At 40.1% G+C, this 13467-nt stretch overlaps 1 protein-coding gene across 1 annotated transcript; it reads right to left on the bottom strand.

Moving 5' to 3' along the window:
* Window positions 1–46: 46 nt before the first annotated feature.
* sertm1 (serine rich and transmembrane domain containing 1) lies at window positions 47–11996 on the bottom strand. Its single transcript, XM_085289223.1, has 2 exons — window positions 11673–11996; window positions 47–3381 (listed from the first exon to the last, which is right to left on the bottom strand). Exon 2 carries the CDS (start codon window positions 3374–3376, stop codon window positions 3035–3037), a length of 342 nt encoding a protein of 113 aa, XP_085145349.1. The 5' UTR covers window positions 3377–3381; window positions 11673–11996; the 3' UTR covers window positions 47–3034.
* Between the last annotated feature and the right edge of the window lie 1471 nt (window positions 11997–13467).

The raw sequence follows: 13467 nt of genomic DNA, 5'->3' as shown, positions 1-13467 counted from the left end.
ACAATCTTGCTTGCTTGGCTGCTTATAAAAAATGGCCACACATTGCTCTCATCAAACATCATTTAATAATTTGATTCAATTCAGTTTTATTTATTCATTAAGCAGCCTGAACTGTTAATACAAGGCAGGATGGATCCATGCATCGTTTTTCCAATCTTCTGTTGTGAGCCCTTACCAACTGTAGCTTCAGTTTCAATTAAATTCCATTTTATTTACATAGTGCCAAAACACAACTTGCCTCAAAGCGCTTTATAATGTAAAGACTACAATAATAAAGAGAAAACCCCAACAATCAGATGACCCCCTGGGAGCAAGCACATGGCAGCAGTGGGAAGGAAAAACGCCCTTTTAACAGGAAGAAAGAAATTGTTTGTTTTCTAATAAAGTTTCTAAAACGCGCCTTTCATATTCACCCAGTGCATCAAATGTAAGTCACTGACCGGCCATTGGGAGTAACTTGGGGGTTCAATGTCTTGCCCATGGACACTTCAGTAAGCCACTTACTTACATAAGCCACTTACTCTGTGATACTAGGTCTGCAGATTTTAAACATGCCTCAGCTCTTTGTTCATAAATATATAGAATATATATCTCTTTATGTTTTAAGTGCTTCTAAATAAGAGAAACATTGGTTTTGATAAAATTTACATGCCAAACAGTTAAAATGACCAGGCAGTAGAAAATAACACTAGTTTAAGTATCAATTTATGCCACTAAAAGTGAATTTTATAGTCTAAAATTATAAATGAAATATTAAAATGATATGACTTAATTTTATACTGAAACATTTTGATTTCTATTTTTTTTTTTATTAGATTTAAAACTAATTACTTTAAAATGACCAGAACTTTACAATCTGATTGACTGACTGACCTGGGTGTTTATTAATCCGATTACAATAAGAAATATAGTAAAATAACAAGGCTATGGTCACTATTTTAATATTAAAATTAATACCACCTCATGTTTTAAAAGAATCTGTATTTGAATGTGCTATTTAATGCTATCAATGTTACCTGGAAATATTTGCGGTAGTTATTACTTTGTAATAACCTTAAATCAGGCCAATATGTTTACATATTATCATATTGTAAAACATTAACTGTACAATTACAAACTACACTTACTTTTATTTGCACATTAACAGCCCTAGTTATTAATCTCTTTATTTATACTTTATACTATACTACATCTACCATTGCTCACCTAAAAACTACGTTCAATACCGCACTCTATTTATGGTTATTATTGCTTTATTACTATATTGTGTACCCACTTTTGTTTCCACTGAGCTGTATAGCCACCGAAAATTCAATTATTAAGGTCTTGTATACCTAATTATGGAATCTTATTGATGTGTCTAGCACAGTTTTTATAAAGATATTACCAGAATTGGCCACATATTAATAATAAAAGATGAATGGATACATATTTTTGTATATATTTTTGGGTTGTATGTGGCATTTTTTCAATCATTTAAAAAAAAATTAAAATCCAGGGATTCGTGGATTGGGAAGAATGAGCTGAAGTGAAACTACAGCAAAGCTAATAATTACATCCAATTTGTTTACAGTATATTTGATGCTTTATCTTATGCTTAGTACTACAGCCATTTTCCTAATTTTGCAAGACAAACAAATCCATTAACACCTCAATTATAACTGGAATGATAAACGAAAGCATTGCCACTAATCTCTTTTTTAATTAGTGTGATGTTTCAGCATGTATAGAAGTTAAAGGGATTTTGTGATTAAAGTTTATACATGGGGGAGTGCTGAGTCTGTCAGACCGTACCACTTGAAATACACAGATTAATTGGAGAACAGTGAGGATTTGTCAAGGAGTCTGACAGCTCTGGCTGTTTTTATTGCTTGCGGCTGTCATCTGTGAGCCTTTGTGGTCTTTACAGTTTATTGACTTTTCTGACAAAGTGTGGCAAAGATGAATGAACCGTTTTCAAATAATTCTCTCTGTACGTGCCATACATTTTTGTCACAGTGTCAAAAAGACTTCAACTCACAATATTAAAAAAATAACAAACAAGTAAATGATGTATTTTCAGAGTAAACAACCATTTCTCTAACCGAAGCCTGGAATAAAAGCTGATGGCAGCACAGAGCTGCTGTAGTCTCTATGGAGACCGGGATCGGACGCCTTATAAATTGACAGGCAAGAGTGGTAATCTGTCGCGCTGGTAGACCTGTCTTTCAGGCTCGGAATTTCCTCTTGTAGTTGATGGCACTTTTGACCTGGCCTGTCTGGAGCTGGAGTCCGTGGGTGCCTGTCTGTCAAGTCTCCAAGCGTCATTTCTTTCTTACCTTCACATCCACATCACCGTTATCGGTCCTCTTCTTGTGCAACCTCCTTTCTTCATACTTTGAATGATTACAAGCCTGACGTGATCACAGTTTGGATGTATCTTGCCTTTTCATTTCCAAAACCTTACTGAACAGCTGAGACACATCTATGTACTTCATGTACAAAGTTAAAGAGCTTTAATAGGATTTTTATACCGAGTTTGCAATGTAGTCTACAGACATTATGAAGCATGCTGTACAAAGCTTCACTTCAAACAATAGTATTTCTTCTAAGTTGAACACGAGTGCAATACGAGAAATGACAAAAAGAAAAAAGAGGAGAAAAGATAATGAGTCCCTCATTATGCTGTTCCCCGCAAAGGGAAAGCAGAATCTCAGATTCATTTGTCTTAATTGTGAAAGTAAGACTCAGAAGGGTGCATTCACACTCACCCTTCAAGACCTCTTCATCACATTATGAGCAGATATTTCCCCTGTGCCTATGCAGATTGCATGGCCCCGCCAGAATTAGAATATGCATGCACGGACTGTAATGCCATTATGTCAGCTTCTTTGGGGCTGACAAAAGGTTTTTGTGTTTGTATGTCACAGTGAGGAGGTGCTGGACCTCTGTGTGCTTTATATGTGTGTGCATGCTTGCCTTTGTTTGCATGGGCATGCACCAATGAGAGCACATGTGCATATGTCTGTACTGTATGTGCTCCCTCCCACATCCCTCAGGTGGAGAGTGCAGAGATGGTGGACCTCTGAGATGAGATGCTACATATCTCCATGTTGGTGAAGGAGCTTCCTCCCTCGCTGCTGCAGTCGGGGACAGAGGAAGAAGAGGAGATGATGTTCTTGAGCCTGTGTAGGGAAATGACGAGCAGCGTCAGAAGGAACACCAGCAGGCCGAGAAAGAGCCATACATAAACATAAACATTCCCTGGACGCCCCGGAGATGAGGCGGCCGCAGATGTGGAGGCAGAGGTCGGGGAGAAACGGAGGAAAGTCCCATTGTCTACTGACGAGATTCCGGTCTCATTTTGGTCCATCAACGGAACGTCAATCCCAGACATCCTGACTGTTGTTTCGTCATGGAATAACAAGAGAGACAAAAGGAAGAGGAGGGAAATTTATTGAGGAGAAAAAAGACGTTTAGTTTAAAAATCCAGTATTTACAAAAAGCCTTTAAAAAGTGATTTCTCTTTGTCTGCTGAAGAATGGGAGATGCTTCCTGATGCCCACACCCTCACATAATCCCAAACAGCCTTGGTTGGAAATGATCAATTAAAAAAAGGATTTTTGTTCAGATTAAAAGTCAGGAAGCTTTTTGTTTTACTTTATTTATGCCGATGACACTGCCATGAACAGCAGGGGGAGTGCTTGTCTTATTGAATGCCTGTCAGGCTCGGTGCCCAAAGCTGTGCGTGCTCATAAATGAAGCCATCCTTATCTGATGAAATTAAACCCCTTATAATCAGCTTTCACAAAGACAGATGAAAACCAATCCTCCTCCACTGTATATTAATATTGTTAATAATATTCCATCACAAATTACTGCATGGCACGAAACTGGCGAGGAAATGCGAGCGACCGCTGGAGGAGCAGTCAGAGTCTTTGTGCTGGTGAGACACAGAGGGGAAGGGGGCTGTGCTGAATTTGGGTTAGACCAGCCTTGTGTCTTGACTTGATCTATGACAGCAGAGGAAAGACACTTCAAAGCGAGGAATAAATGACCATGACCGGTATGAAAGCTAGAGGTCAGCAGCACACTTTTCATCTCCCAGTGGTATGAGCTCAACTTCTTTCTTATCTTCTGTTCCTGGCCTCCTTTTCTCCCCATTTTTTATAGCCTACATTTCAGCATGCCCCATATGTGAGCCCGGCCACTCGTGCGATATTAAGGCTGGAGAAAATTATACTCCTGCCTTTTGATCTGCAGTAATCACCTCTGTTAATCAGATCAGTGCTGCTGAAAACTGCGGAAGTAGCTACAATGTAAAAACATGTTAGAAACTGGAAGGTTTCACTTTAAATGCTTTGCCATTTCATTTCATTATGATGTTTCATTCCGGAAATTGGGAATGTTGCTCTGACAATATTAATAAAAACATTATAAACTTGTCTCAGTGTCACAAAGTGTTCTCTCAATTTTGTAGTTTGCTGCTCAGACACCAAATCAGTTTGATGTGGACTAATAATCATTTATTTAACCTGACCAATGAACACTGTGTTTTAAATTTAATAATACTACAAAGGGACAGTTAGCTAGTAGATTTAACCTTCATAAGCTAATTAGTTAACTAAGCTTGAACTAGCTGCTTGTTATTCTGAATTGGCAGAGATTAAATGATGCAAGTTGAATAGCTAGTGAATGCAAGTTATAAGCATTTTCAATCTATTAAACGCTCATAATGCTACATTGTTACAGTCATTAGTATTTTTTATATATTATTATACACTGATGAATCCCAAGCAGCAAACCCCTGGGTCTGAAAAATGATAATACAGACGTACAAAACTGAAATTCTTCAAATGGACATTTGAGCAACTGAAGTCCATGCTAACCTTATGGAAGCTTCTTTTTGACACTATTTTGATTAATTAATTGCATTTTTCATCAGTAGGCCAAAAGTTTTGGTTAGTATCTCAAGACATTCACACTAAATTTTAAATAAGTCATCTCTAAATTTGGATTTACCCAGAAGTGACTACAAACTGCAAGCTACTCAGTGAAAACTTGAGAAATTTCTACTTCTGTTCGATCCTGTTTGTTATCTAACAAATAATTCCCTGTCATGCAGTTGATTAAGTAGCACACAGTAAACCGAAAGTTCAAATCTTATTAGCAAGTTGCTTACATCTAATTAGCCATTTGTGGATAGTCTTAGCAAACGAAGTTTGCTAAAACATTAGCTAACAACTGATGCTTATTAGCTTAGCACTCCATGCTTTCTTTCATCCATCCGCTTCCGCTTATCCTTTTTCAGGGTCGCGGGGGGCGCTGGAGCCTATCCCAGCTGTCATAGGGCGAGAGGTAGGGTACACCCTGGACAGGTCGCCAGTCTGTCGCAGGGCCAAACAACCATTCACACTCACATTCATTCGCACATTCACACCTAGTGACAATTTGGATTATCCAATTAACCTATCCCCACAAGCTGCATGTCTTTGGACGGTGGGAGGAAGCAGGAGTACCCGGAGAGAACCCACGCAAACTCCACACAGAAAGACCCCGGCCTGATGGTGGAATTGAACTCAGGACCTTCTTGCTGTGTGGCAACAGTGCTAACCACCGTGCCACCGTGCTGCCTTTCTTTCAGATAAGGTAATAAATGGTGGGAGGTGTAAAAGATTAGGCTCCTTTTTGATAAAGTTTACAGTTAAGGCTGCCTGCCCACTTTTTTAAGAGCTTCATTTTATCCACTGACGCTTTGGAAAATCATTACTCAAAGAGTTATAAGACTTGAACCAAGCCAATAAGCTACTAAGTGAATATGACCATTAAAAGATTTGATTTGGATAATAAATAAATAAATAAATAAATAAAAGAAAAGACTGTGCAACTTAAATACATTTGGCAGTGAATGAACTAATCATGCCAAAATGCACACCAAATACCAGCTTCCAAAGGGACTAACTTCAAGCCTTCACGAATGGAGTTGTTTTCATCTAAAATATTGTATACTACTACTACGTCTAATAATAATAATAGTTTTGTGTGTGTATATATATATATATATATGTGTGTGTGTGTGTGTGTTGTGTGTGTAGTTAAATATTGATATGGTGCTCCTAACTGCATCCACCGCTCTCACTTTCTAAGATTTTGCGCTCTCTGAAGTTTAAACATTTCCATGATAACAGTAACCTCCACCAATCAAAGAGATCTCTGTTTCAGCTGAGGATTGTGGGTAGAGTTCTTTTCCACAGCACTGCAAATTAAACACTTTTTTATTAATAACACAAAGTTGATAGGTTTCCACAGCAACACATAGCACCATGCCACAATGTTCCACTTAGTAACAGTGGATAGCTGAATGGTTACAATATAGTGACTCCAAATCAAAATCCCAGTGGGGAAAATGAGGGGGATTTTCACTTCTGGAAACTCACTTTTCTACTTTCTTCTTTACTTGACTATATTCTACATATTGCTGAATAGTTTATGTTTTGTCCTTGTCCTCCACTATGCTCTCCTGTCGTGGCCTTGAGGCTGGTTCTACTAGAGGTTTCTTTTTGTTAAAAAGGAGTTCTTCCTCCCCACTGTCACCAAGTGCTTATTAATATGGGATCATCGGATTGTTTGGGTTTTCTGTCTAATATCTGAGTTATGTACCTTACAATGTAAAGCGCTTTCAGGCAGTTGTTAATCTGAGATTGCTCTGTATAAACAAAACTGAACTGAATGTGCAAACCAGTGGGTGACAAACAGTGGCTATATCCATCTTTTATATACAATCTGTTTTGTTGCACAAAGTTTCAGATAATTTCATTTGGTACAAAACTTTCTGTGATGATTTTTGCTTATGAAGTTTGGCAATTTGGCACTCCATTCCCAGAATCTTTTCTTCCCTACGTATTCACTCCATTTTATTCTCTTACTGTCTCTCTCTGGATGGTACATTTGGCAATAACTCTAGCTCTCTTTAATTTAAAGCCCAGGGAGATGCACAGCATAATGAGGAGGAATGAGTTGGGCTGCAGCCTTTCTGTGATTGCGTGCTCTCTTGCCCTAACTCTGTATTCTTTATCAAACGCTCCCAATGGTTGTCCTGGCCCAGTGAAAAACGGTCTTGCCGCTTTTGTTAGCTTATAGTGCCTCTCTTTTTCCCCCAGACTCTTTTGGAAACTTGTATTGATATTCCCTGCACACGCTGCTCACATTGCCTTTCATTGCTTCTGCTGTCTTTTTGCAATGCATCGTTCTCTGTACTGTTTTCTCTCCCAACCTGACATCTTTCATTTAGTGCATAAAATGTTTTGGTCACATTAGATTTCCAATATATTGAGGTAAAAAAAATGTCAGTAATTAGTTGTGTATACATCTGAAACATCCCCAAAAACTTGCCAGTGAACTCCTGCCTACTTATCTAGCTTCAAATCTCTCTTCTTCTCCTTCTTCTCAGCCACATTTCCTCATCTTACCTGTTGGCCTCATCTTTCCATACCACTCTTTCCTCCTCTGTATAGGTTGTTGATTTTAATGATATGTTGTTTTGAAATTTGCACTGAAGCTTGTTCATTGTGAGCTGAAGTGGCTGATAATTGTGCTTAATGATGCTTTTTGTATCCAGGCAACGATGCACGCTCAGTTCTTTTTTTAAGCTAATCTACTTTAAGAGGGCAGGCCATGCAGTCCTTCTGACTCTGGAGAGGTGAGCCATACACATGCACACACACACACATGCACACACCCGCCTACATATAATAAATACCAGTAGCTATTTTCCTTAGGAATTGCTGCAAATGTAGTACAGAGAACACAGAGGACTAATTGGGAAAATGATCTATCTTTATACAGGAAAATTATATAAATTTTAAAAGTGGCTTGGCTTTCACGTGTTGGAACATGAGTTGTTTATTCCTGCCTCCAGTGAGTCAGCAATCTCACATCACATGCTTCTGTTAACAAATTTATGGTTTTTCTTCCTTCTGAAGGTTACACTAAATTCACATTTTAGTGTCAGGTAGAAACCCAAGTCATTGACTTTATGTATCAAGTCTGTTGCAAAAGTTTTCTTTGTTGATCCTTAACTGCATCCGGCAGTGATGTAGTGCACAAGTGTACGAGATCCCAGAAGGCTGTCAGCAAAAATATTTACACTGTGTTAAGTTAAAATTTTAAGTGGCCTTCGTCTTATCTCTTGTTTTTCTCTGGTTGTGCTGGATCTGGGTTTTGTATAATGTATAATGTTTTGCTGCAATCAGGCCTTGCTCACTATTGATTCTGCTGACTTTGGACAGATCGTTGGTTATTTGCCCTTGAGCCTACACCTCCTTTCTCTGACAGAGGGTTAAAGATAAAACGCTGGCTGCTGAAGATGGACTTAATTTCTTTTGCCTGTTTTAATGTGTGCGCTTTATTCCCATCTTTTTATGTGTCTCCCACAGAGTTGTCGTCTCAAAAAATGATGTATCTGCTCAGTAATTCATGATTTTTATTAAGATTGCTCATAAACATGGATATCAGATATTCAAGCCCATTTTGGGGGCAAGAGGCATGCTTAATACCTCATGAAAATCCTTACATCATTACAAATAAACAGGATTTATTTTCTAGGTGTAAGGTCAGCAACATAATTAAAAGCTTTGTGATCTTAAATTGTTGCTCAGAGAGACACTTTTTTTAATAGACACAATATAACATTTTTTTCTATCCATGCTGTCAATGTCTTCCTATTCTTGCCACATCTCAGATTCACTGAAGTGTGATCTGGACTGCTCTCACACCTCCCTCTGAGCAGAAGCTGCTTTTTTAAAGCCAGAATGGCCCCTCTGTTGGACAGCCTCTCCAACAGAGAATGAACACCACTGCTGGTAGCTGCTCCTCTGAGAGGAAATAGGATGAGTGAGGGCCGTACCTTGAGGCTGGACATCAGCAAACTTTACTTGACATGACTTACATCTCTGTCCTTTAATACTTTTCTCCCAGTTTTATTCCCAGTCAGGGTTGCACAGAGTTCAGCACTGTGAGACTGTTCTGCCTTTTAGTCCTCTTATTCTCATGTTTCCTCTTGAGTCTAGCAGCCTGGAGCTCATCAGTGGGTTCTTGCTGAAGTGCTCTCTTTTTTTTGCTCTCTGATATGACTTGTGTCTGATTAAGTATTTCAGCTTTTTATTCCTATAGCAGCATTGGTTTCTGGGCTTTGTCATGAACTTGAAATATGTTCTGTATAGACACGGCTGTCTGCTGCACACTTCAGCAAATTTCTCTGCGTATCTTCACTGTTGCTTTCTTAGACTTTATATTTTTGCCACTGGTCTATCTCTATAGACAGTGAGCCTCGATTCCCAAGGCTCTCTCTTTTTCCTGATCAAACTCCTTCTCTTTGATCTGCACAATTTCTTGAGGTCTCTCCTCAAACAACCTCATCCTCTGCTACTGGAGTATGTTCAGCCAAACTCCTTCTGAGACACGGTGCCGCGTAGCTTCCCGTGCTCCACTTTCTCAATCTGTTCTTCACCCAACACCCTCCTAATTTTCTCATCATCTCTGTGTAATCTTCTTCACGGTCACCATTCAGCTTATGCCTCTGCCCATTCGTCCCCATCAGCCCTCTTGTCCTATTTTGCATGTTTTCATTTCTTAGTGCATATCGTCTTTTTTTTTCTTCTATGCTTGTTGATATTGCTGGACAGTGCACGTCTTTGCAGTTTTATACCCGATGTGTCGATAAAATCATAGAACAAAGCAAATCTTACTGTGCTTTCTTGTAAGCCTTGTATGAGTCTAATATTAATTACTTGATTAATAAATGTTCAGTCTTTACGCAAGTCTTTTTTTTTTTCACATTCAGCACCATTCATGCTCATTCAGGGCCAAACAGAGACAGCCTTGGAGCCTCTCTGCAACTTTTTATTAAACCTTGTGGTGTCCGAGAAAGAAAATAGGCCCGGCCATTGCTGGAATTTTAACAATCCATGCATGCGGCTTATGCAAATATTTACTAAAACTGAAAGTTCCCACTGAGATGGATTCTCGTGTTTGTTTAGTTCTGGTACTAGCCCTTCACTTCATGAATAATGGACAACATCCATGTGTTTCAAAATGTCATGGCATTTGGACCATATTCTTTTGTGGAAGTGTGTGCATGTGTGTCGATGCGCACATACTTTTTCATGCACGAAAAAGCACACAAGAGGAGCCAAAAAAACCCAGAAATCCTGGGGATATACATTGTATTGGATGCATGCAACACTTGCACATGCGTATGTATACTTCTATAGTCCAAATAGCAGATTACCAGGAGATAAAAGTAACCTGGATTTCAGCCATGCTACGTATCTTACATTCAAAGCCAGATCAGCTGAAAGCAGACCTAAGCCTCACCACATGAATTCCAATTTGCTTCTGCAGTTGCAAATACCACAGATAACGCACAAAGGGTCAGAGATATGCAGGAATGATGAAAGTATGAAGAAACAGATGTTACAATATTCACCAGAAGCTGTAAACCGTTTCTCCGCTCTTCTTGTTTAGCATGACAACAAACATCATCTCCAGTTTTTTGTGCACTTAAGCAAAGCATTAAAAAAATGTGCACAAATATAAACATAACTGAAGAGGCTCCAGATTTAGAAAAAGGAGGAATTGAACTGACTGCAAAACTACTAAAGAGCAAACTGCAGTTTCTATTCTGAGCTTTTTACATTTCAATAGCAAAATCTCGAAGCGCACCTGACTGCACTCAAAGCTTTACTGGGGGTCGTGCCCCGGTGTTCAAGCTGCTATCTGATTCTCTCAGATATTCAGGGCATGAAAGTGCTGCTTTCAAAAGGCCAAATTGGAGTGAGATCTCAAAGGTGCTGCGAAGGGTTTAATCTAACTGACAATAAGGTAGCATGAGTTAACCCACGAGCAGACAGGAACAGTGATCATCATGAATAGGAAGCACTGGACGATTTTTTTGGTCAGTGGCCAGTGTGGATAATGAGCTCCTTGCTTTGATGTTTCACTGTGTGTATGTGTGTGTGTCTGTTAGTTCATCCCTGTGGTAAAGTGTATTTTTACACCTCATTCTCATATCTGTTAATTACTCCTGATATTTCTGAGCGCCGTGGCATAAAACCCGATGCTGAGTTACTCTGCCTGTGCAGCTCATTTACTCTCTGATTATTATGATGAGCTGAGTGAGTCATACATCAGTTCAAATGCAAACAAACCCCGCTCTTGTCAGGATTGCTCTGAAAGGACGCTTTCCTCACCCTCTTGGGGGGAACAATTGCCCCACTCATCGCTTGTCACGCTTTTCCTCCTTTTCCCAACTGTCACACCGGAATCCCGCTCACCTTCCAAGTTGGTGACTAAAATGAATTCTTCCCGCCATGCATGCGTACATCTCGCACACTTTTCCTTTTAAATCTCTCTGACTTTGACAGAAAGGCTGCCGGTGACAGCAGCTTCACCGCAGCTCTGCGGGTGTTGATAAACCATAAATAAAGTTGTCTGTGAATGAAGAGATGAGTTCAAGCTGAATAATCTCTCTGTGTTTAGCAGGATCCTTCCTTATAGATCTCATCAACAGATTCCCTGCTCTGTCTGGTTCATTATAATAATTTGGAAAAATGTTGTAAAATAAAACAAAGTAGCCTGAAGCATCAGCAGCATGCATGCAGTTGCTGAGAAAAGAAAGAGGAATAGATACAGACCTTTATTTTTCTTATGTGAAGCAGCTGCTCCTCTCTCACGTTGTGCAAAAATCCATCTCTTGTTTGGTCTTTCAGCCGAGCAAACCAGATCTGTTGCCCCTCAGAGCTTCCCTGTGAGCCTCCCCTCTCCCTCTCTCTCTCTTGCTCTCTCTCTCTCTCTCTTGCTCTCTCTCTCTCTCTCTCTCTCTCTGTCATTCAGTGTGAAACACGGCCGCACAGGCTCGTCAGCCAGAGACGAAGCAGTCACATATGGGTCCCTTCTAGAAATGGAGTGACACATAAAAGGCCTACAACAAAAACTGTGGCTGCTTAAATGTACTGACACTTCCTTTCCTTGAGAAGCAGCAAAGATGGGCAGAAGAGAGGAAATTTTAATTCCATCCTCACCTCTCTCCCCTTTCCACTTCTCCGTCTCCACCCTCCCACTTTTCTCTTTGCTTGCTCATCAGCTTCAATAACGATCACACCAACGATCAGACACATTCACAGAGCAGTTAATAAGCTGTTCGCGAAGCCTGTTAACGCCACACCACAAGTTGTCCGACAGACACGCAAGTAAATGAAATGACAGTTTTAGCCATTTTAATACATTTCTGTCATTGTGTGCTCAGACACACAATTGAGCCGCCTTTGCTTTGGCTCTTCGGTTTGTGTGAGGGACACACGGCCCAGCTCTGTGCTCTCAGCTAAACTGTGTCAGTAGACAGCATCCAGTGGTGAGTAATAACCGGCTGCTGTTGTGGAGAGGCAGACCGAGCTGTTTAAATGAGACCCCAGACCTGTGGATGAATGAACAACAACAAAAAAAAAAAAAAAACGTGGGGGGGGGGGGAGCCCAAGTGGAAAGTCGTAGCATTCAACATCTCTTTCTCACCTCCCTTCATCTTAAAGCTCTTATCTCGTGTTTTCACTCCCGTCTCTCTTCTCTCTTTTTTCTCCTTCACCTCCTCAAACCAGTTAGCAGCGGCAACTGAGCAACTGAGTATGGACACATGCCGCAAATTACACATGAAACGAGGCGCCTTTTTAAAAAAGGCTTCCCATAACTTATCACTTGCTGTATTTCATCGAGTGATGAAACAGAGAGGATCGTATTCTCGACAAACTATGTCGATTTATAAGCAGGAGAAACACTCTGCCAGTGGTGTCAACCACTCTGGATTTATTGGGACAGGCTTTGAAATATGTGTCTGCAGCTTGACAGCAGAGATTTAAAGCAGACTGGTGGCTGTTACAATTTCCGTCTCTGTCCCTGCTCTAGGCCACTCTCGCTCTCTTAATAGGTCCCTGCATTCCATTAGAACTTTGTAGATTTGCCCTGCCAGCCACGATCACACGACTGCACACCTACCAACATCCCAACTATCTTTCTGCTACTAACAACAGACCAGCTTCTTTTACGCCTGGCTGCCTGTCATTTTTTAAACCTGCTTGTTCCTCACAGTAGCCTCTGCCTATCTGCTTGCCCGGAAGCCTCAGCCGTTTTTCATCGCCTGCTCTCCATCTGTGGCCTCCAACCTGTGCTGCACATGGTTTTTGAGACTAAGGCACAGCTGTGATTTGACTAGATTGATATGCTAATTTCAGCATGCTAAAACCTTTTAAGAAAATGATGCCAGTGTGTTAATTTTAACTAGATAAAATTCTTATTGTGTGCACCATGCCTGTTTAGCATGTTAGCATGCTATTGATCATTTACTTCATTAAAATTGAGCTTGATCGTGTCATTAAATGAAGGGTCCAGTAACCTCAGGTGCTGCTGGAACTGAAATATTTCACTAAAAAGGGAAAGGCT

Source organism: Mchenga conophoros, linkage group LG10 (genome assembly GCF_057382185.1).
Source record: "Mchenga conophoros isolate Kocher_MC1m ecotype Shallow Benthic linkage group LG10, M_conophoros_male_GT1.1, whole genome shotgun sequence".
Taxonomy (NCBI): Eukaryota; Metazoa; Chordata; class Actinopteri; order Cichliformes; family Cichlidae; genus Mchenga; species Mchenga conophoros.
Note: the sequence above shows the minus strand (reverse complement) of the source record. Positions and strands in the feature narration are given on the sequence as shown.

Excerpts from the sequence above, each read along its gene's own strand:
- sertm1 (XM_085289223.1), bottom strand. The coding sequence starts at position 3,376 with ATGTCTGGGATTGACGTTCCGTTGATGGACCAAAATGAGACCGGAATC.